The 21817-nt window shown below is 31.9% G+C and overlaps 1 protein-coding gene across 2 annotated transcripts; it reads left to right on the forward strand.

Annotated features, from left to right (window-relative positions):
- Positions 1-11637: 11637 nt before the first annotated feature.
- Positions 11638-15733, forward strand: LOC105829992 (major royal jelly protein 2). 2 transcript variants are annotated; one of them, XM_036289959.1, is made up of 7 exons: positions 11638-12134; positions 12638-12810; positions 12906-13118; positions 13286-13457; positions 13705-13940; positions 14094-14403; positions 14437-15733. In XM_036289959.1, exons 1-7 carry the CDS (start codon positions 11870-11872, stop codon positions 14547-14549), a joined length of 1482 nt encoding a protein of 493 aa, XP_036145852.1. In that variant the 5' UTR covers positions 11638-11869; the 3' UTR covers positions 14550-15733. The 2 variants fall into 2 exon arrangements, with proteins under 2 accessions (XP_036145852.1, XP_012524548.1); XM_012669094.3 differs by having other exon boundaries at positions 11651-12134; positions 14094-15733.
- The last annotated feature ends 6084 nt before the right edge of the window (positions 15734-21817 follow it).

A 21817-nucleotide genomic window follows, 5' to 3' on the forward strand; every position in this document is an offset into this window, starting at 1 on the left:
ATCGTACCGGCTCCGAATTTATGGGTCTCTGGCTCATTCGCCGTCGGAATATTTTTAGCTTCATCGGTTTACGAACGACTTAACAGTCCTACACTCATACACACAGTCCTGCCTAACTCTTTCCTTTCTACAGCTTTACGCATGGGTTAGACATTCATAAAAACTATGAAAAAAGCTCTCCCTTTTAGCTTCTAATTATATATAAAATGCGAACAGACGTAGTGAATGTAAATAAAAAGCTGTAGGAGTCTTTCATTAACGGTAAAACAAGTTGTTCTCGGGAACTCTCGGAAATGTATAAAAAAAATCCTGCTTTACCTTCAGATCGTGTTGTACAGTGTTCAGATTTATAGAGGTTCCTTATATACCTTTATTAACATGTTTCGTTGAATATATTATGTTAAAATTATAAAAATCTTTAAATTATATTCATGATTGGTTATTTCTTCATTGCTCTAACAAATAGCTCATGTATTCTTCTGCTTTTTTGCATTATTTAGTTTTTAATAATAAAACGTATTCGGTTTTATAAAAGTAATTTCGTTGCTGTGTTCTCTTTATGTGTAAAGATTTTATGTATAATAAAACAAAATAAATTTGAATTAAAAAAAGAACGCGTTAATCTATGAAAAAATGGACGCTTAAATGATGCAAATGTTATATAATGTATAATTTTATTAAAGAGAACTATTTCATTACAATCAAAACTATTTGTTTCTTATTTAAGTGTATATTACTTACATAAATATATTGTATTTTTATGAAAACAAACAGAAATTCCGATTATCATGATTAGATTTAATATTTTCTAACTAGAATAATAAACTTTTTGATGGACTGTAAAGTTTTCCAGTTAAGTCTGTAAAACTTCCATTTATATTCACTAGACCTTTTTTCACTATAAAGCTGATGTAACTAAATATAAATTAAATTTCGTTATCAAGAATTCTGTATTAACAAGAGAAAATTAATCAAACTCATCTGAATTTTGAGAAAATTTTTGATTGGTTTGATTTTTAAATTTTACCGGTCAAATCTACTAACTTTTTAATTAATGCTAAACTTTTATTTTCCCGGTGTAGAATATTGTAAAATTTCGCAATTTCGACTGTGTGTAAATTATCTATGTTATTAGTGGCAGAAATCCACACGCGGTTCGCAAATACGCCGTACCTCGATATACGCGCGCGCGTATGAAAATCACCGGAAACATGTGTCACAGGTATAGATACGTATCGCTAACATTCCTGAAATGTTTAACGCGCCTGGGGGTAATGATATCAAAGTGCAGACCAAAATGCATGGCGCGATGCGGACGAGTTTTGAATGCATTTCAACGGGCCGAATTCCGTTGGGCGCGGTCGCTCTCATGAGGCTAATTTCGTTTTCAACCTGTTAAGCACGTAATTGAATACGTGCGACTCTCGAAATACCTTTCACGGCATGATCGAACATTACGGGCCCGAGGCATTTCTTATAATGAAATTACGCGTGAAATAAGGGTCATGTTTAATCGCCAAATATTTTCTGATCATGAGACCAATGATGAACTTAATAATATTATTTAGCCCAATTATAATCTGTATGTTTACCCAACGTTGTTACATGAAACAGCTAGAGAATGTAGAGGCAAAGAGAACATACCCTTTTTTGCATATATTTTTACATAATTTTCGCGGCTTTGGCTTTGTAAATTACTGCACATAATTTTTTTATGCAACATATTATGAAAAGGATACAGCAAAGGTTGATAAATGATGTAATCAACTTTTACGTCGCATTAAAAAAATAGCTTATAAGAATACTAAATATTTTGTTTATATGGTGGTAGCAGTATATTTATAATATATTTTAATAAATTATTAAAGAAAAATAATTATATTTTGAAAAATAAAATTTTTTTAAATTAAATATCCATCATGAACGTTTGTTCAAATCTTTAAAATGGTAATTAAATCATAATATACTTGTTTTCTTCTATTTTCTTGATAAAACATTTAATGAACAAGGTATGCGCGCAGAACAAAAAAGATTTATCTTGCGATGAAGTTTTAAACGGAAGACCATACTTTACGCGTCTTGCAGAATGTTGCAGTATTTTGGTTATTTTGACCGACGCGCACATGAACGTTCATAATATTCTGGTCATACGATATGCACTAAATCGTCCACGAGAAGACATTAATGTCCATCTCTATATGAGACACGTATAACAGCTGCCGAAATGCACGATGCTTGTTCGCGTTTACGCTATTTAATACTATTTACTTGAAAATCCAATTAAAAAAGCATTCGAAATAAACAGTTTTTTTAAGAAAAAATTTAAGAAGTATGACTATAAGAAGATATAAAGAAGATTAGAAATAATTCCGTTAAGTGCAAAATTATTCACAATACGTTTTTTCTGTTTGTAACAACTGTAACATTATACAGTGTTAAACAGTTAAATTTAATACGTATTATTAAGAATTTTTATGTCATATTTTTATGTCCAAGTGCTCGATTGAGTTGATAATATTATATATAATTAAACGTGTACAGGAGAATCGCACGTCCTTCATTAAACCGTGAATTATATTCTGTATCTTGTCTTGTGAAGCCCGGTATAACGTTTAATCAAATCAGCCGTACAATGGAAAATTACGAGACGCCAGTGAGTCATATTGCACTTTATAACTTCTTCAACAATAAAGTGTACGCTGTTTAGAGGAACGAACGAAAAACTTAGCAGCTTATCAACAGCTCGGGCGCATAAAGGTTCTCCCTTTTTATTTTACTACAAAATATACGAGACTCTCTCTGAATTAAACTATTTATCCCTTGGGTACCATAATATTCTGCAACATGTGCGCTACCGAAATTCGGTTATATTTGATCCAGCGTATTTTGTTTATAAAAGATATTTGTTTTAATAAAATAAATAATATTATAAGAAAATGTATATTTATTTTTTGATGAAAGTATTTTTAGTAAAGTCAAAATCTAAAACAACTTAAACAAATGGAACGTTTGAAAAAATTAGAACATTCCTGGAAGCATTGAGTATTTCAAATAAACTCTAAATTTTTCCAGTAGTGAGCTAGCATTGATTTTACAGCAAATTTTGACATTTTAAGTTAAAACTTTTTCATGTGCAGTGCCATAAAAAATTTTTAATAATAGAAATGTAATTATATCATCGTACATAAAATTTCTACGTTAAATATTAAAATTAGTAAATCTCAGTCACAAAAGCACGCAGTATTTTTAAAAACACAAATTCTATGAAAATACGTGAAACGATAATGAAATTTTTTCACGGTTTCAATTACTTTGTATAATAGAATATTTTTATACATGTATTGTCGCGCGGATATTCGTTTAATTATACAGATACTGAAACAATAAGCAGAAATTCTCTTCTCAATAATCCGACAACATAATTAAATTTCTTTCTTCTCGTACAACAAACAAACAAAATTCTGCCTGACGTCCGCTTAGCAAAAAGCGATAATTACAGATTAACTTGCATATCTTTTTGATCAAAATGAGATAGATTTTATTCTCCAAATAGACATGTCAGATTTATTGCGCGATAACAGCATATTCGATAAAATTAATTTAAAATACAAGCAACAGAATATTCGATAATTTACTGTGTAATATATTCTATCCAATATTTTATAGTAGCGATGAATTGGCTGGTGATCTGTACTCGGCTTAAGTACAGTATATAATATTATATACACAGAGTCACTGTACTGCCATTTGTGAGACTTCAATAGACAGATGCAAGTTTCCACTCCATATGTCGCCATGTTATTTTCACTTGGACAATTAACGACGGTCAGCTGCAGGATTAATTAATTTCTACGATTGATAATTAGTAAGCATATTGAGGCGACGGTTATTTATTGAAGCAAATATTTCACACGATTTATTCGTCTGAAGCAGAAATCAAAAGAAATGGTTAGTTAAAGTATTATTTCACATGAAGTATTATTTCACGGGCAAATAGTTATTATTATATATAGTTATTAATTCTTTAATAATTCTTGAATTTCAATATATTTTACATCGCGCTTCGAATTTTTCGCCAATTAAAGGATCTTCGAGCAAAAACAATTTTTTTTATTCATTAATCAATGATATCCTCAAAACTAATCGATAATCAATCATGCGCTCGTTTTAACTTTCTAATAAGATTAAAATCATTACGCTATGATTATTCTAAATATTGACGATTATATTGATTTATAATCCAGATCAAGTAATTGACTGCATTCACGTGCGTTCTCAGCAACAATGTATCGTATCTCAAAGCACTTGCACTGCTTTTACATCTTTTTTGATTACCTGAGATGTGAATTTATAAGCAAAAATACCGTGCGATGTTCTTTCATCATATTTACAAACTATTGCAGACTTTAAAATCTTAAAATCATTTTATCTGTTTATTCTTATTTAACAATAATTTTAGGCCACCTTAAACTAAAGTAAAATAACAAGAGATCTATTAAATGTTTTATTATACGACAAAAAATTATATATATATATATATATATTTGTTTCAGAATTAGTCGTATTTTTATAAGTCACACTAAAATGACTTAATATTTAATTTCACATTTGACCATTAATTTTCCATTAACACTCGAGTGCACATCGCATCGTCTTATATTATCTCTCTAGAGACACTCGTAAAAGATACTAGACTAAAAACTTTTTTATTTAATAGCAGAGATTAGGTAATAATTTTGAGAAATTTAATTCAATTCTCGTGTTAAGAATTATTGCCGCTTCTTTTTCTGCTATGTAATATAAAAATATAAGCGTGAAAATTTGTTGCTGAACTAAAGAATATTTATGAACTATCAATTAGTATCTCGCTCGCGAGAAAAAACGGAACGTAAAATTGACACACTATATCACCCATTGTGCCATTGTATAAACGTGTGATACGCGCGAAACGTCCGGTGCAGTCCAACATATGTAAAAAGGAAAAAAACAGAGAAACCAGTTAAAATGATGGCGGTCGGATTGATAACCATTATTGATTGCGCGTGGTTTTCATGGACCCCGTTCTAAACGCTCTTTCCTCTGTTTTTCTTTTATCGTCGCGATATACGCGCGCGCATACGTCTCCCCAAGCTGAACGCCCAACGCGCGATCGACTGTACATTTCGAAAGAAATAAAAGACTAAGTACGGTCCCATACAAATTGTTTTCCGGATCGTAAGAAGAGTTAGCGGTTCAGCGGAGTTTGAGTGTTACGGCGTAGGCCGCGTACAGTTCATGTGCGTGAAATTTCACGGAGCTACTGTTTCGATTTCGTAAATTATATTTCCTCGCGAGGGCCGATGCTATGGAATTGCCCTCCTCCCCCGCGAGAGCCGTGGTAATAATTTCCGGAGAAATCATGGGGAAGAAAAATATCACTGGCATTCTTAAACCCTTGCACGTCGCACTCCGTGGTGCCCCGAAGTTTAAAAGTTCTTACCGAGAAAGCGGGTCGTAACACGAAACTTTCAAAATTCCGCCAATGTGATATAAACGTTTCACTCTCATTCTCCTACGTTCTCTCAGTTTCTTACTTTATCTGTAATCAAGCCGTTCCTTCCTCTATTTCCGTTTCATTCTCCAATACGCTTGAAACAAAGTGGTAGTTAAATACGTTAAGTCGTACTGCAGTCGAGTATAAATCTTGAAAGGCAGGAAATACTTAATATTTCATTAATTGGCATTATATTATCACAAGTGAAAAAAATTAATATGCACCAAAATATTTATTTCTTCCTCAATGGCATTTTTTGTATTTTTGTTTAAATTTTTTCTTTATCAATATTAATCTTACATTGTGTAACTCAACAGTTGAGTTACATTTCTCACACGAACGTTTTTCTACTATTGTGATTGTCACAAACTTTTATTGCAAAATTATGCCTATTTGAAAGAAAAAATAGAAATTGCAACATAGAAATTCTTCTACTTCTTAATTTTATAATGCGTATATATAGCGAGCAAACCGCAAACTGTGAATACTTTAAAAAGTATCGAAGTTATCGGAGGAAAGTCGGCGGAACAGCAGGCTGAGTTAGATGCGGTGGCTGGTGGCTGGTGGCAATCGGACAGCACAAACCGGCGGGTAACATACGAGGTCGAAAAATTCGCGGAAAGTTATCCACTTCCTTATACTCTTATTTGCGCTCTATTCGGTCGTCGCACACGTCGTACACGATATAATTTATGAATTTAATATTCGCGCTTCTCCCCGCTGATTTCTGTTGCCAAGTGTAACAGTTCCAACCGACATGTCCTGCGTTCTATTTTTAAATTTAAGGAATAAAATGATTAGATATAAATTCTAGAAGTTCTTAAAATTTCTCAAAAATTGTGAAATTGATTCAGAAGATGTCACTTGTTAACAAAAATACAATATTTTTAATATTAAGTTATTACAGACAGGTTGAAAATTATTATAATGAGAATAAGCTAACATAACTTCAATATTTAACATTTCGAAAAGACATTCTAAAAACAAGAATGTTCTTTTTTTTACGTGCAAAAAATCTCACGCGACTTTTGATTAAAAGTACCTCTTCCTTGCCAACTTCTTGTTCACCTTTTTGAAAATTATTACCGCCTTTCCTCCATTTTAGTCGATTACCGAAATTTCGGTGCTTTAGAAAGCTTAATCTTCCGTGATGTGCTGACTTCGGCTCATTGGGAACTTAGCTGGTGTCTCTAGGGTGCGCTCGCGCATCTTTTGCCTCGCCAGACAAGCCTAGCGATAACAAGAGGGACGAGGGATACCATCGCCACCACTGCCAACCCATTCTCCAGGGTGCCATTGTCCCGGGAAGCCCTTCGAACCGATAAACCATTCGAGAACAAATTCGAGCTAGGAACTTTTCACCGCTTTTGCCAGAAAACGCGTGCAATTCTGCGCGATATCGCCAATTAACGTTACAATGAAGCGAATTGATAGCAGAGCGTTATTATCAAAAGCACCGGACGCGCTCGAATACTGCACTTTCAACATGCATCAGCGCATCCGTAAAATTCCACAGCGTCGGAGTCTAAGCCCGGACCCTTCACATGCTGCAAAATGAATGAACGTTCCAATATGGAAATATACGGAGTTAAGTAATGAAACGCGTGGTTCTGCAAAATATACGTTGCCCGCTGCAACGTTGTTTTCTGTACTCTTTGGTTGCACTCACTCGACGACAAACTAAATTAAAACGGTTCCGTTGTTACTTCCTGCGGAGATGAAATAACAAACAAACGCCAACGGTGTCCGCTGTGAGAACGAAATAAAAATGAAATAGCTGTTATTTTACTCGCGTCTAGAGGCTCGCTGAGAGAGAGACCTCGGTGTCAGTGGTTCTGTTCCGATTTTTATTACTCGCAAACCCTGTGCCAATAATGATAAATGTGTACACGAGACTTTCTCTTGTCGTGTTTACGATATTTTAATTTCTCGAATCAGCTCTTCTTTTATTCCTAATTTTTAACTGCAAAATTATAAACGCGAATTAAATGTTTATTTGCAGAGCAATTTTGCGGCAAGGCACGCATCTACGCGAAGGTCTGAAAATTCCGTGTCAAGTTTTTATTTATAAGTTAAAAAATGTAATTTCAATTTGACCTAATTAATTTGATATACGAAGAATATGTCTCTTGATAGACAATAAAGTGACGGAGTAAGAATAATAAAGTAAGTGCAAGTGGCAATTAGAATTCACTTATCGGAATGGATGTTCTTTATAATTCTATACTAATCTCACTTATCGATTAATCGATAACTATTGCATTTTAACGTTTAATTTTTAATGTACCCCGTTGAAGATAGATTAGCAGAGTTTTGTTGAAGAAAGATAAAATTTTTAACATCACCCTTGTTTTTAATTCAATTTTTAGTTCAGTTATAGTTCGAAATAAATAAATAACTGAGCAACAATAATACTGTTTTATACAGAGGTAGATTTACTTTTTATATAAAACTTTTCACGACGGAGGGAAAGAAATCGACATGTAGCATTTAAGTCTCCATCAGATGTACAAGCCAGAAGCGTTTTTCCACTTTCGTTCGTTTGAGACGAGAACAATCTCATCAGAGTCGAATCGAATGAGAGCTGTTCCGAGCTCGATCCATGCGGCATTGCTCGTGGTGTTTCAGAGGAGTAAGTCGCGTAAAAAAAAAGGTGAATTTCCACAGTCGCGCGCGTGTGTGTGTGTGTGTGTGTGTGTTTGTATGTGTGTGCAAAATATCTGCGAGAAAACGATCATTCCAACAGAGAAGATGCGAGACCCAAGTGAAGAGAGAAAGAGACACGATGCACCAACGAGAGAGCTGCATGTCGCACGGTTCGTGAACGACCGCAATCGCCAGTGGACAACGGCAACGGTAAATTGTTTCAGCCAACCTGGAGCCATTAAATATTGAACTCGGACACAATTAAAATTAATAGAGAGACCCATCTCGTTTTTTCGGCTCGTTCATCATTCGATAATCAACTTTAAACGATTTTTATAATATCGCAGTTTTTCGAAGAACGTTGCGTTTGATCGCGAAAATAGATATTACTTAACGATTCATTACAACGCGTTCAACTGCTTCTTTTCGAAACATCTCCATTGAATTTTCAAGTAAAAGATTTTAATCAAAATATCATTTAACCTGTGCCTTTAATTAAGAAATAGATCTAAAAATATTAATTAATTTACAATTCATTACTTTAAGTAAGTATAAAGTTTTATTATTTAAATATTTTTTATAATTATTTATTGATAAGATTCAGCAAATAATTAGTGCGGTGCCTTGGTCTTCAGTCTTTCTAATTATAGACAACATCGTGCAGTGAGCACATCGAGCACAGAATTCAATGATTTCAAAGTGGGCTATAGTCCATCTTGATTCACTCTTAATGCCATTTTGCCGCGGAGAAACAGGAAATCCAATTTCATCCTTAACTCTGTTAGTCCAAGGCAGCGTTTGCATCGGCCTTAATAGAAGAGGGTCTATCGCGAACACGGTTTGCATTACGCCCTTTCGCGACGGGCATAGCTCGAGGATAAACCGAGCGCGAATGTAAACCCGGGCTGGATTCGTTTGAAGTCCGCGAATACTGGCGTGGCAAATTAACGTTAACGTCCAATCCGCCGAAGAGACCCGCCGGCGTTTTCGCCGTCGCATTTACGGTTCGCATCCGTGGCCGACTGACAAGAACTACGAATGAAATGACGAGTATAACGAGATTAAACTCTGTCGCAATAGCGGTGGTGATAGCCGCGCATTGTAACAGTGCGAATATCAGCAATAACTGGGCGTAATAGACGTGTAAAATGGATAGTGCGCTTTTTCCGAGACAACGTCCCGGAAACCCATCCTCTCCTATGTTTGTGACTCGTATAATTTTATCGTCGCTTCTTTAGAATACGTCGTAGTTATTTCACCGATGCTGTCGGTTACTTCTTATTGTAATAAAAGTTATTATAAAATGGAGCCGAGTGCAATACTATTTCACATTTTTTCTTTATACTCGTTACATATTCATCATGTACAAATATTAACCTTAGTTTTTCAAAGACGTATTACTAAATCAACAGATTATACAGATACCGCTAAAGGATTATTATCAATAATGCTATATAGATCAAATGATTTTAAATAGGTTACTGTTCGTAGTTATTGATTGTACAATGAGAAAGTTATCGATATTATGTTACGTTTCCCTAAGAATTGCTTTTTTAAATATAATAAATTCATGTACAAACTTACAACCATTTCTCTTTATAATGACCTAAACTTATCGAAAAAATTATCTAATATTATTCTTTTGCCGTATTCATTCTTACGACATATCATTATAATTCTGGACAAAACTTAGTTATTTTATTGCGTATATTACTAACAAACATTCGTTGTACTAAATGACGCATCCACTATATTATATTAATTCTAATGATTGCAAATATAAGCTTTGATATTGATCTAGAAGAGTGGTGTAGTTGAAATTACATTGATTATGTATGGAATAGTCCGGAACAGAAATAAGAAGCAATACAATTTGGCGAGTATATCCCTAAGATAAATATTTTACATGACTTGATATGGCATGGATATGGCATCAGGTGAACTGATGTTATTTGAGGAAATGAGTAATTTTATAAAATATAAATATTTGTGCATGTAAAAACGAATATAATATTTAATGTATTGTTTCTTATACCGTGTGTGTGTGTGTGTGTGTGTGTGTGTGTGTGTGTGTGTGTGTGTATTTGTGTGTGTGTGTGTGTGTGTACATTTAATTACATTTGCAATATATACTGTTGTTAATGCAACAGATAATACTATTACTGTAATGCAGTTATGATATAATTGCAACAAAAATATATATATTAACAGCGCACAGAATCATTTCCTTGAAACTAATAATCTTTGATTTGAAAAATAATAAGATAAAAATAAAATATTTTTATTCTATCTTAAATGGCTACGAATAAAAAATGGCAATAGATTGTTCATGACTTGTTCATAATGCGAGTGTTAGTTTTTTTTTCGAACTTTATAATTAATAATAAAAAATGATAGAAGAAGGTCAAATGGTTAATAATATAATACTACTTTTCTATAACATTTATTCACTATATATTCATTATTTAATTTAAAAAAATACGTTGTTTTTCGTTCAAGGACTCATTAATAAAATAACATATTGCGCATTAGATACACTTACAAAAATTTCCAATAATGCTGATTCAATTGACTTTACATATTGCAAATTTTTAGCTATCAGTTATATAATGAGAATTCTCCTTAAAAATACTTTTTTACATATTAATAAGTTCTACGTAAACCTACAGTAGTGTTTATTCAAATTTATATTGTGTAACGTTATTTATGCCATTCTTGTTGGGCTTGTTCTTCCGATATATGTATCATTTGATAAAACTTTATCATTTTATTATGTCTTATTAATGACTATGCATTATAATAAAAATAATGTGTCAACTATTTATTGTATTAATTCTAATAATTACGCATTAAGCATCGATGATTATATTGATCTAAAAATAGAGTATAAATGAAAATATTTTGATTATCGGTGGAAAAATTTGAATCAAAAAGAAGCCAAAAAAATGGCAGTTATAACGTTAGTACAGACATTTTATATAACGTGGACGGGACATCAGGTAGACAGACATTTGAAAAAAATAATGAATTTTATTTATATAACATCTAAATATCTGTGCATGTAAAAATTAATAGTACTTAACTCATTACGATCTGTACTGAGTTATATTTGTATATTGTTAATGCAACAGATAAAATTATTGGTGCAATACAATTATGAGAATATTCAAATATACCTATAAAAAGTGTATAAATAGTTAAATTTTTATACACATAGATGAGATAATATTATTTAGGAATCAATATAATTTCGGTACTCTTCTCACGTCATCAATAATTAAATTTTTTTGTATAAAGCAATAATCTTATTGAAACACTATTTGGCCATTGCGCACTTATTTCACAATTGTAAATCAAAGAATAAGAAAAAATAAAAATACCGAACAAATATAATATTTTTAACCCATTGATAAGATAACATTCTACGCATTGTATGTATGCATAAAAGGTGTCATTATCAATAACATGAATTATATAACTTTAAATGAAGTTGCAAGTGTTTATCGCTAGTATAATGAATTTTCCTGAAGAGCATTTTCATATGTATTAGGTTGAAAATTTTCCGTAAATATTGGCGAACTTCGTGCAGGCTATTATTAGTAGCTTTGTATTTGCAAAATACGTATCTGCAGTTAAAGTTCAGTTACATTATTTTATTTTGTATAATAGTACCTAACCATTATATTAAAAATGAATCTTCTATTTATTATATTAATTCCAATGATTACAACTGTAAGGTCTGATAGTAGTGTATCAGATAATAGTGATAGCAGTGTAGCAGATAGTAGTGATAGTAGTGTATCAGATAATAGTGATGATGTAACAATGTATAATATTTTTAAATGGAAATATGTTGATTATATCTGGGAAAATGAAATACAAAAGCAAAATGCAATAAATTCTGGCAACTATGTTCCTGTTTCAGTTGTTTTATACGACGTAGACAAGTCACAAGGTAGGCTAATATTATTCGAAGGAAACTAATAAGTTTCAATATAATTTTATATTAAATTATAAATATGTATACACAATTATACATTTACTTTACATTTTTTTAATATAAATATTTTTTCTTGTGATATATATGGAAATTTTTCTTATAATTTTTTGCTCAACAAGTTGGAATACTTTTTAATAATATTGGAAAAGTCTACATCTTTTCTTAAAATTTTTCAGATATCTATATTATGAAATAATCTGAGAAAAAGATGTTGACTTTCTTAGTATTTCTAAGAAGAAAGAAATTTTCAGTGTTCACACTAATAAATTTATTATATTAATAATTTACTATATTAACAAAATAATAAATGTCATCATAATCAACCTTTCATGAAATATATTTTGATATTGATAAAGAAAATATATTATGTTGTATTATAATAAAATTATAATATATTTGCTATCCTAAATATATCCTAGTCATAGCGTGCAACTTTTTTTTAAAAACAAAATTTTTAGATGGTAAAACATTCGTTACTGCGATAAGAGACAAGGGAGTACCAGCTAGTCTGATGACAGTATCTGACGAAATGGGCCCAGGGGGTCCACTTTTGAATCCGTATCCAGATTGGTCATGGTATGAGGATTTTGATTGCAAAAGCAATCGCATTATAAGTGTTTATCGGGTGGATGTGAGTATTAATATTTATATAAAATATATACCAAAGAACATCTATATTAGTGATCGTCCTCTACATAATTGGATATCTATTTTTACATCTTTTAGATCAAATGCAATCGCCTATACGTTCTGGATTGTGGCGAAGTCGGAGAAACCGCAGTTTGTCCTCCAAAATTATTAATATTTGATTTAAAAGATGATAGGCTCATTCGCAAAGTTACTATCCCATCTCATATCGCTAATAACGCAAGTGGCACTGGATTGCTTGTAACGCCATTTGTTCATGTTCATGATTGCAGACGCATACGTAATGCGAACGTTAGTATCTTCCTTTTTACGCGTTTAATCACAACAGTGCTCTTTGTTCTGTATTCGTGTAAATATTGTCTCATTAACAAAACACATCCTGCTATTTAAGTTAAAATGCAATTATTATATCAATTAAACGATAACACAACATCTGTATATAATATGTATGCATATAGGTGTTTATGGCTGACATTAATGGTTTCGGTATAGCAATTTACAACGAAAATTCAGGAAAATTCTGTAGAATTGAATCTACATACATGAAACCGACTAATCCCAATTTCAATATAGCAGGCCAAAGTTTTTATTTAAACGACGGACCTATCGGTTTGGCAATGATTAATGAAAGTAAGCACTCATTCTTTAATATAAAAAAATAATTCACTCTTTGTATAAACTTTTTGTATTATACATATAGCGTGTTAGAAATTTAATCTATCAGATATTTAAATCATACTATTTCCATTTGTTTTTTTTCTTATCTATAGTGATACATATTTACATTTGATTAGCAGTAAAAACATAAAAATTCTGCTGGTAATGCAATATCGTCAGTCTTTGTATTTTCTAATATTTCTATTGTAAATATTTTTAGAGCTATTTTATTCTGTTTTGGCGGGTAACAAAATGTACAAGATGGAAAATATATATGATCAACAATGTCCAGAATTAAGTGAAAGCATGACTGATCAACTTACTCAATTGGCAGGCACGTTATCTGGTCAAACAGGACCGATAGCATCCAAGAAATGCGCAATATTTTTCAGCAATATTCCGAAAACGTCCATTTTGTGCCAAGACACTAATAAAGTATTTAATTCCACCAATACGGTAAGTTATGTAAACATTAATTTTTCTTTATATTATATATTATTCAATAAAAGATTATTTCAAATATTTATACTCTACTAACATTGTTTGTTTTTTTATGTTTTAAATTGTTCGTATAATTTTAATTCTTATAAAAAAAAAATTAATTTTTAGGAGGTTATCGTGCAAGACTCTGTAAAACTACAATTTCTAAGTGGAATGAAGATTAGAGGTGGAAGTTTAATAGGTTTATCAAATAGATTTCAACGTTTCGTTACTGGTACATCAAATTTGAACGAAATAAATTTCCGCATTCTCAGTATGCATACAGAAGAAATAGAAACCAAGACAAAATGTTTTGCTTCTTGCAACAAACATCATCACAAACACAAGCATTGTCCTAATAAACATAATAGCCATGAAAATCACGATAGTCATGAACATTATGATAGTTGTGAACATTACAGTAGTCATGAACATCATGGTAGTCACGAACATGATAGTCATGAACATCATGGTAGTCACGAACATGATAGTCATGAACATCATGGTAGTCATGAACATGATAGTCATGAAAACCATAATAAACTTGATAAAAATAATAAGTTTGACAGCTTTATACTTTTTTAAGTATTTTTTTTTTACACATATGTTGTATGTTCTTTACACATTTTCTTTATATCTATATAAATATGCATACACAAATTGCCAGTAGCTAATATATTTAGATCTCAAGGTTAATTTTAATGATTTTTAATTATAAGATAAATTGCAATGGAAAATTTATATCAAATTATTTTTTAAAAATTAATATAAGGTACCTGTACCCAATATGACCATGTACCTAATTTGGCTCATCCCCATTTTCAAATAGTTACATAATGAATTTCATAGATAACGCTAATACGTCGTTCAGGAAGTTGATATGATGTATTTATGCTAGTTAACTGCTCTTGTCTTTTTTCTATGGCTTGTATCACACTTTCAAATTGTGTTCTTCTGAATCTAAAATTTCAGAGATAAGTTTTTGCTTTGTGTAACCATCATGTAACAATTATAAATATTCAAAATTCATATTTTGTAGCTCTTTATTTATGCTTTTCAACCCTGTATTTTAGGTTTTTATTAAAACATCTTGTTTATAATTAAATGAAAAGAGCTCTTTATATTGTGAAACCATTATGGCCAGGGACACTACTAAAAACACAATATATCTTATTAATATACAAGAAAGTTAAGACTCTGTTTTTTTATTTAATGTTTAATTTTTCATTGGTATTCTTGTCTTTCTCTAATTAATTGAAGCTTTTTGACAGGTAAAAGTTAAGATAACGCTCCTTGTAAATACAGTTTCATTATTTAATGAATAGCTGTATGTATAATTTTTTCCATAAGTATGTTAATAAATGCTTAATTAAACATGTGTTGATTTCATTCATTTTTCAAAAATATTTACGAAAAAAAGAAAAATACGCAGCTAAGCCACATCGTATATATGTATCAACCCAAGTGCTATCTTTTTTTAAAATCTTTACTATACTTATATAGATAATTGAAAATATTTCATATATTTTTTTTAATTTCAGAAATGTTTCCTATTTTAAACTGACTCTTATTTTTCAATTTCGTATTCATAAAAAAATTAGAAAAATCTCCAAAGCTGGGAGGGGGCATATTGGGTACAGGTACCTTAATATTAATGCTTTTAATATATTTTAAATTAACAATATAATTAACATAATAATTCTAAATAAAAATATATTAGTACTTGATGATGGAGATAATTGTAAGAATATATATACTTATAATCGTAATCTGGTATTTTTATATAATTGAAATCTTACTGTATTCTTTGATACATACTTTTATCGTATTTTCAATTTTTCTGTATTTTTTGTATATTAATCTCTACCAATTTATATTTAAACATTAATTATTTTAATATAAAACTTGCATTAGATCCATAATGAATGAAAAAGAAATTTATTAAAATTTGAGAGAGAGAGAGAGAGAGAGAGAGATATTATCAAAAATAAAAAATTATCTTGTGTAAAAATTAATTACAACAAATTATAATAAAAACAGTTTAAAATGTTTAAATCTATTTTTCATTTATAAATAAATGCAGTTAATGATAAAAATTAATGTGACCTTAATTTAAATAAAAATTATTGTACGTCATAATGTGATGTTACTCTTAAGTTGGTACTGAACATTTCGTAAAAGCAATATTTCTGCTGTACTTAATGAAATCGGGTAAGCCGCACGAGCGGACTTTGCTGTTTGCATAGATGCATGACGTGATGTCGAGGCACGCTGCCGCCATTGACATAAATCCAGTTTCATATGTTGCCATGCTGTAAATCCTCCAAGTATGTATACGTTCTGTGCAGATCATGTAACGTGTCTGTCATTCGCTAAATTATCACTTATACTTGAAAACATTAGTCTCCGTCATTTAGAATAGATGATATTTACGTACTCTCCTTGATGTGTCAGATCAATATATTTATAGATAAAAGAACAATTAAAGCATATTAGCATAATTGAAAATATTTAAAAAATTTAATTAAATTAGTTAGATACGTACAGATATAAACAGATTATACAATATTAATAAAAATTGTGTGTTTTAATTATTTCATAAAATCATAAAATATTAATTTCTCGATACGTCGAAGGAAAATTGACTTTGCATTGACTCAAAATCTAAAGCAAAATTTTTAATCATACTGTGTATATCAGTATCAGTATTAAATTGTCCGTTTACGTCAGAGAGAGAGAAAGAGAGAGAGGGGGGGGGGGAGAAAGAGAGAAACTCTATTTTCGAAAGTTGAGCTTGCAACATTTTGCGGCCTCATCCGATAAACTCATCCTGCGTCCCAGGATTCGGAATTCTTCTCCCGAAAATACGTTTTGAGGAGAGAAGAAAAGGAATGAGTGAAACTGCGAGGGAGGTAGCGGGCGAGTTTCTGGTAACTTAGTAAAACAATAGCACGGTTTCCACAGCAGGAACGGAAATCGGGTATGCGTTTTCCCGCTACAGTTCACATCGTTTGTGAGTGGTTCGTCAGAGGAGATAATTTAGATAACAGACTGCATTTCCCACGCGATCTTCTTGGATAATTAATCAAAAAATGTTCAACCGGAAAGCACGCACATACATAAATATTCGCGAAAATTGATACTGAATTCAAGACTTTTTGTAGCTAAGCTGAACTATGATAATTTAATTAATAATAATTTAAAAAATTGTGGTTTTTAATTAATTTATTATTTGGTGACGTTTTGTTTAAATTAGAGATTTCATTTGAATTCTTTCCAGATAAATATAATTGTTCAGTATTTATACTTTATACAAGAAACTAAATATTTAAGCACCAATGACGTAACAAAAATTCATAGAACGGGATATTAATTATATCATAACAATAATAAAATTTGGCTTGTCTACAGACTATTTTATTTATATTTGATTAGAAATTCTCTCCTTTTCTTATGACAATTAATTATATATTAATACAAAGGATTGCAATTTCACTAATTCAGAAAATACTGAGATTATAAAAAGTTTATAATATGAATATTTAAGTTGTATTTAGCAGCAAAAGTTAAAAGTAATTAATTTGGACAAATACATGGAGAAAATTTTATATCAAAAATTACTATAAGTATACAGTAATAACTATGAACCATAAGAAGAAATTTCAGAGAATTATACCATAAGTAGTGTAAATACTATGATAATTTAATAAAAAATATAACAAAAATTTTCAATTTCCTTTCTTGGTATTTACCATCCTTACTATTTACCATAGTAATTTTTGCTGTAAAATTTTCTCCGTATATTTCCCAAATATGCTATAAATATGAATTTTTGTAAATTATGAATAAATTACAAAAAAAACTTCTAAAATAAAAAATTTTTTTTTTCCTAATGTTGAGTCCGTGGTAAAGAATTTATTAATAAAAAAATGAGAAAGAGAGAGAGAGAGAGATTTACTCACGAGAGAGAGATTTACTCGTAGCTCAAAGTACAGGGACGCGAAAACATTTTATCAATGCAGTAAAACGAAATCGAAAGCAAAGCAAGTATTTTGTTACCCGTTGAACGAAATAACGCAACCAATCGAAGTGCATAGGGCAATCATTAGTCCAGGGGACGTTCTACCAAGCAAGTTTCGCAATCCTCGCGCTCCCCCGCGCTGTTTCTTTCTGAGAGTTTCAATCCAACGACGTGAATTCAGGTCGATGAAAAACGAAGGGAAGCGGTTCAGGCACTCGATTTTCCGGACTGTCGGAGAACTTCGTTAGTCTTGGCTGGAAAATCCCGAAAGAGGGTCGTTACCTTATCGCGACGTATAAAATATTTTCGTCTATGGCAGTCGCAACGCGTACTCGCTCCGGAAGCGAGCGCTGTCCTCCGAAGTTTTATGTCGCGCCGTGCACGAAGGTGGCAAATCATAGGTGTAATGGACCACGTGTCTCAGCATTGAGATCTCATCTAATACGTATAGTCATTTGGTTGGCACTATATTCATTTTATCATTGGTGTAATTATAATAAATCATAAAATCGTATTGTATTTTCGAAAAAGTGTTTTCGATGTTACAGACGGAGAAAAAATGTTTTTTTGTTGAAATATCTAAAATTTTAGTTGGACATAACTTTGAAAGTAATTTTATTGAACCTTCAAAGTAACTATGAAAAATTAAAGACAACGAGCAATACTACAAAATGTTTTGACATTATAGAAACTAATTTAAGCGTTCAATAATTATTTTAACAACATTATTTGTAGAATTGTATTTATATTATATATTGTAACTAAATTTTTAGATACGATAACAAAATTGGTCATTTCAAATAATTTTGTCATGATCTTATTTTTAAAAAACGCTAAAAATACTGTATGTAAAAAAATAATGTGTTGCTACAAATTTGGTAACAAACTTTGAAGATCTTAAAGAAATACAAAGAATTAATTCAACAATTCAGCCCAATTTTACAACATTCTACAATTTTTTCTCGACAAATGTTATCTTTCATGTAAATTTTTATATTACTTTTAAGATTTATGTTTTTTTTCTGCAAAAACTGCACTTAAGGTGGTTTCTCTCCTCTTGACTTAAACAGAGCAAAAACGGCAGCGAAAATAAAAAGTATTAGTCCAATGGGAGAACAAATATCGCGTTTCAATTGCAACCAATTGATCGTTCGGGAAAACGAACGTACGAGCAAACGCAACACTATATCCGGTCCGCGTAGGACGCAGCAAACAAGTATTGCATCCCGTGTCCGACATGTTGCGCCAGTGAATTTATGTTCTATTCTCCTATTTTCTCTTGGCCGTTTAATACGCCACTCTTGGTTTCCATTGTTTCAATCAGCGTGATACTTCAACCATTGCATTCGCTCGCTTGGAAATGAAATTATTTGAGAGTTTATGTAAACATCATCGTTAATAACCATGCGAAATTACCAACGTTAATTTAAGGAAAGTATTTCTAGAATCCCGTATAAGATAATTTTTCAAATTTTAAAAACTGAATAATTTGTATACGATTTAACTTTGCTTAATTCGACATATTTTCATCCATTAATATTAAAGAATTAGATAAAGAGTGTAAAAATATATTTTTTGTTTTAAATCTTAAAAATGTTATAGAAGAAATGGTAAATTGAAAATAATGCTGATAAAAGTAGATTGTAAATATATAGAAAAAGCTCGCGCTAACTTCGAAGCACGAGAATATTATAATTTTCTCGTAGCTCATAAAAGATACAATAAAAAAAAAGTTTATTAAGATTGTCTTGTGATGTGTAAAGTGAAATTGATACCTTTTACCCTAATTATATATCTTCGCTAGGGCTATCGTATAACGACTAATAAGGTTTAATTAGGTTCGGAGCAAGCTATTGTTCAAGACTTGACTACGTCCGTATTCTGGCAAAAAGCATATTTCGCGCGCGCAGCTCGAGAGCGGGTGCGAGCGCAGGCGCGGGCGCGTTAAATAAAATCTAGTACAATTTAAAATTTAATAAGTGAGTCAAAAGTTTGCGAGAGTGGAATTTTAGGAAGTAATATCGTGAAAACTGTTGATTGAAATGGCGCGCCTTTATGCGACGTCCCCGGTAAAGGGTCCAATGTGACTTCCATATCTCAAGCAAAGGGGAGTGTGGACGGAAAGGGGAAAAAGAAAAGAGAGGGGTGGGGAAAAAAAGGAAGAATCTCCGCCGTGCGCGTCTCGCGGCTCGTCTTCGAAGGCGAGGCGAGAGTTTCATGTGAAGCATCTCTTTGCTATGTCATTTCTTTGTAGAGGAGTGAGTGCGGGAAAGAGAAAGGGTGCGCGAGGTGTAAGGGAAACGGGTCTTGCCCGACACACATACGATATATAGCTCTCGCGTTTGCGCGCGTGCACCTGTCCCCTCGCCCAATGCACTTAGATCTCAGAACTAAAGAAATCGTAAGGGCGCATTTTGTCTAACGTCAAACGGGACTGTCAAATGCCCGGTCGATAGACGGGGCGAGTCGAGTGTATCGCACATAGGTTAACAAAAACGTTCAGAGTACCTTGTGAAACTTGAATATTCGACGTGGCGTAAGAAATACCACCGATGGAGCAATCCATCAAAATTTCCCCAGCGTCGGAATCAATCGCACGACAGCGCTCTCCACATCCCGCGATACTTCCTGCGATATTTTCACAAAAGAATGCGAGGGGACTTTTCACTTCGAAGATATCGTTATTATTTTGCTTAAGATATCATTATTTTGCTCGTCTACTCGATCACTCGAAAAAAGGAGAGAGAGAGAGAGAGAGAGAGAGAGCGCAGCCAAAGAGACTCTTATTCCTTTTTTTTGTTTCCTACCTTCTTTGCCTTTTCGCTTCCTTTTTGCGGTCGCTCCTCGCCCGCGCTCCGCAATCCGTTCTCTACTCCAGAGAACCCTTTGCATCTTACGATTCCGCCCCATCATCATCATCAGAGTTCTGTTCGCGGTTCCGTCTCTCTTCTCTCTATGCCAGAGTAAATACATTTTACGGCGAGGAAAAAACTCTTAATTATCGCGCCGCATATTACGCAGAGTCGTTAGGATCGAATGCGAGGTGATTCGCTCGAAGGTGCTTTGCATGACAATGGGAGTAGTTCAACGGGAAACCGTATACGCGTCTCCCGCACATTATATTACAGTTTATATTAGTGCGCCGGTATAATAACAGCACTTATACGCAAAAGCAACAGTAACATATAACAATAAAATAATGATAAAATAAAAATTCGATATCGCAACGTGAATATGAAATAAATCATGAGAATAATGTTTAAAAAAATGAAATTTATGAGCGGAAAGTCATATTGACATGCATCATTTTCTTCCTAATTATAAGAAATATTGGAATACCTTTTTACTTCAACAGACGTATGGAAAGAACAATTTTGTTGAGATATTTAAAAATGCAGCTAGATATAGATCTAAAAATAATTTTGTTAAATTATCAAAATATTAATAGAACACTCAAATTGATCGCTAAAATGTCAATACTTCTTGTAGCATTGCTCGTTTTGCTTTAACGTCTTTCATAATTATTTGATCTAATAAAGTTAGATTTCATATCGAGATTTCAAATTTATTTCAGCAAAGTAGTTCTTTCAGCATGAAAATATATCATACAGTGATTTAATGGCTCTATATTTGTATTCCGTTTGACCTGCTAAGCTAATTTATAATTAATTTTTCATTAGCGAAATTTGTTTACGAGAAACGCTTGTTATTACAACGACCAGACAAAGTAACAAAATGATAATAAAAGAATATTTCGTGAGATCGTACTACCACTCCTTATTCTCATTGGCAGGCGTCCTATTCCAATCGTGATCGGATTTCAATCTATGCA

Source organism: Monomorium pharaonis, chromosome 7 (assembly GCF_013373865.1).
Source record: "Monomorium pharaonis isolate MP-MQ-018 chromosome 7, ASM1337386v2, whole genome shotgun sequence".
Lineage (NCBI taxonomy): Eukaryota > Metazoa > Arthropoda > Insecta > Hymenoptera > Formicidae > Monomorium > Monomorium pharaonis.

Coding starts and splice junctions, on each gene's coding strand:
- LOC105829992 (XM_012669094.3), top strand. CDS start 11,870: ATGAATCTTCTATTTATTATATTAATTCCAATGATTACAACTGTAAGG. Junction 13,119..13,285: donor GACGCATACGTAATGCGAAC/GTTAGTATCTTC, acceptor GTATGCATATAG/GTGTTTATGGCTGACATTAA. Junction 13,941..14,093: donor TATTTAATTCCACCAATACG/GTAAGTTATGTA, acceptor ATTAATTTTTAG/GAGGTTATCGTGCAAGACTC.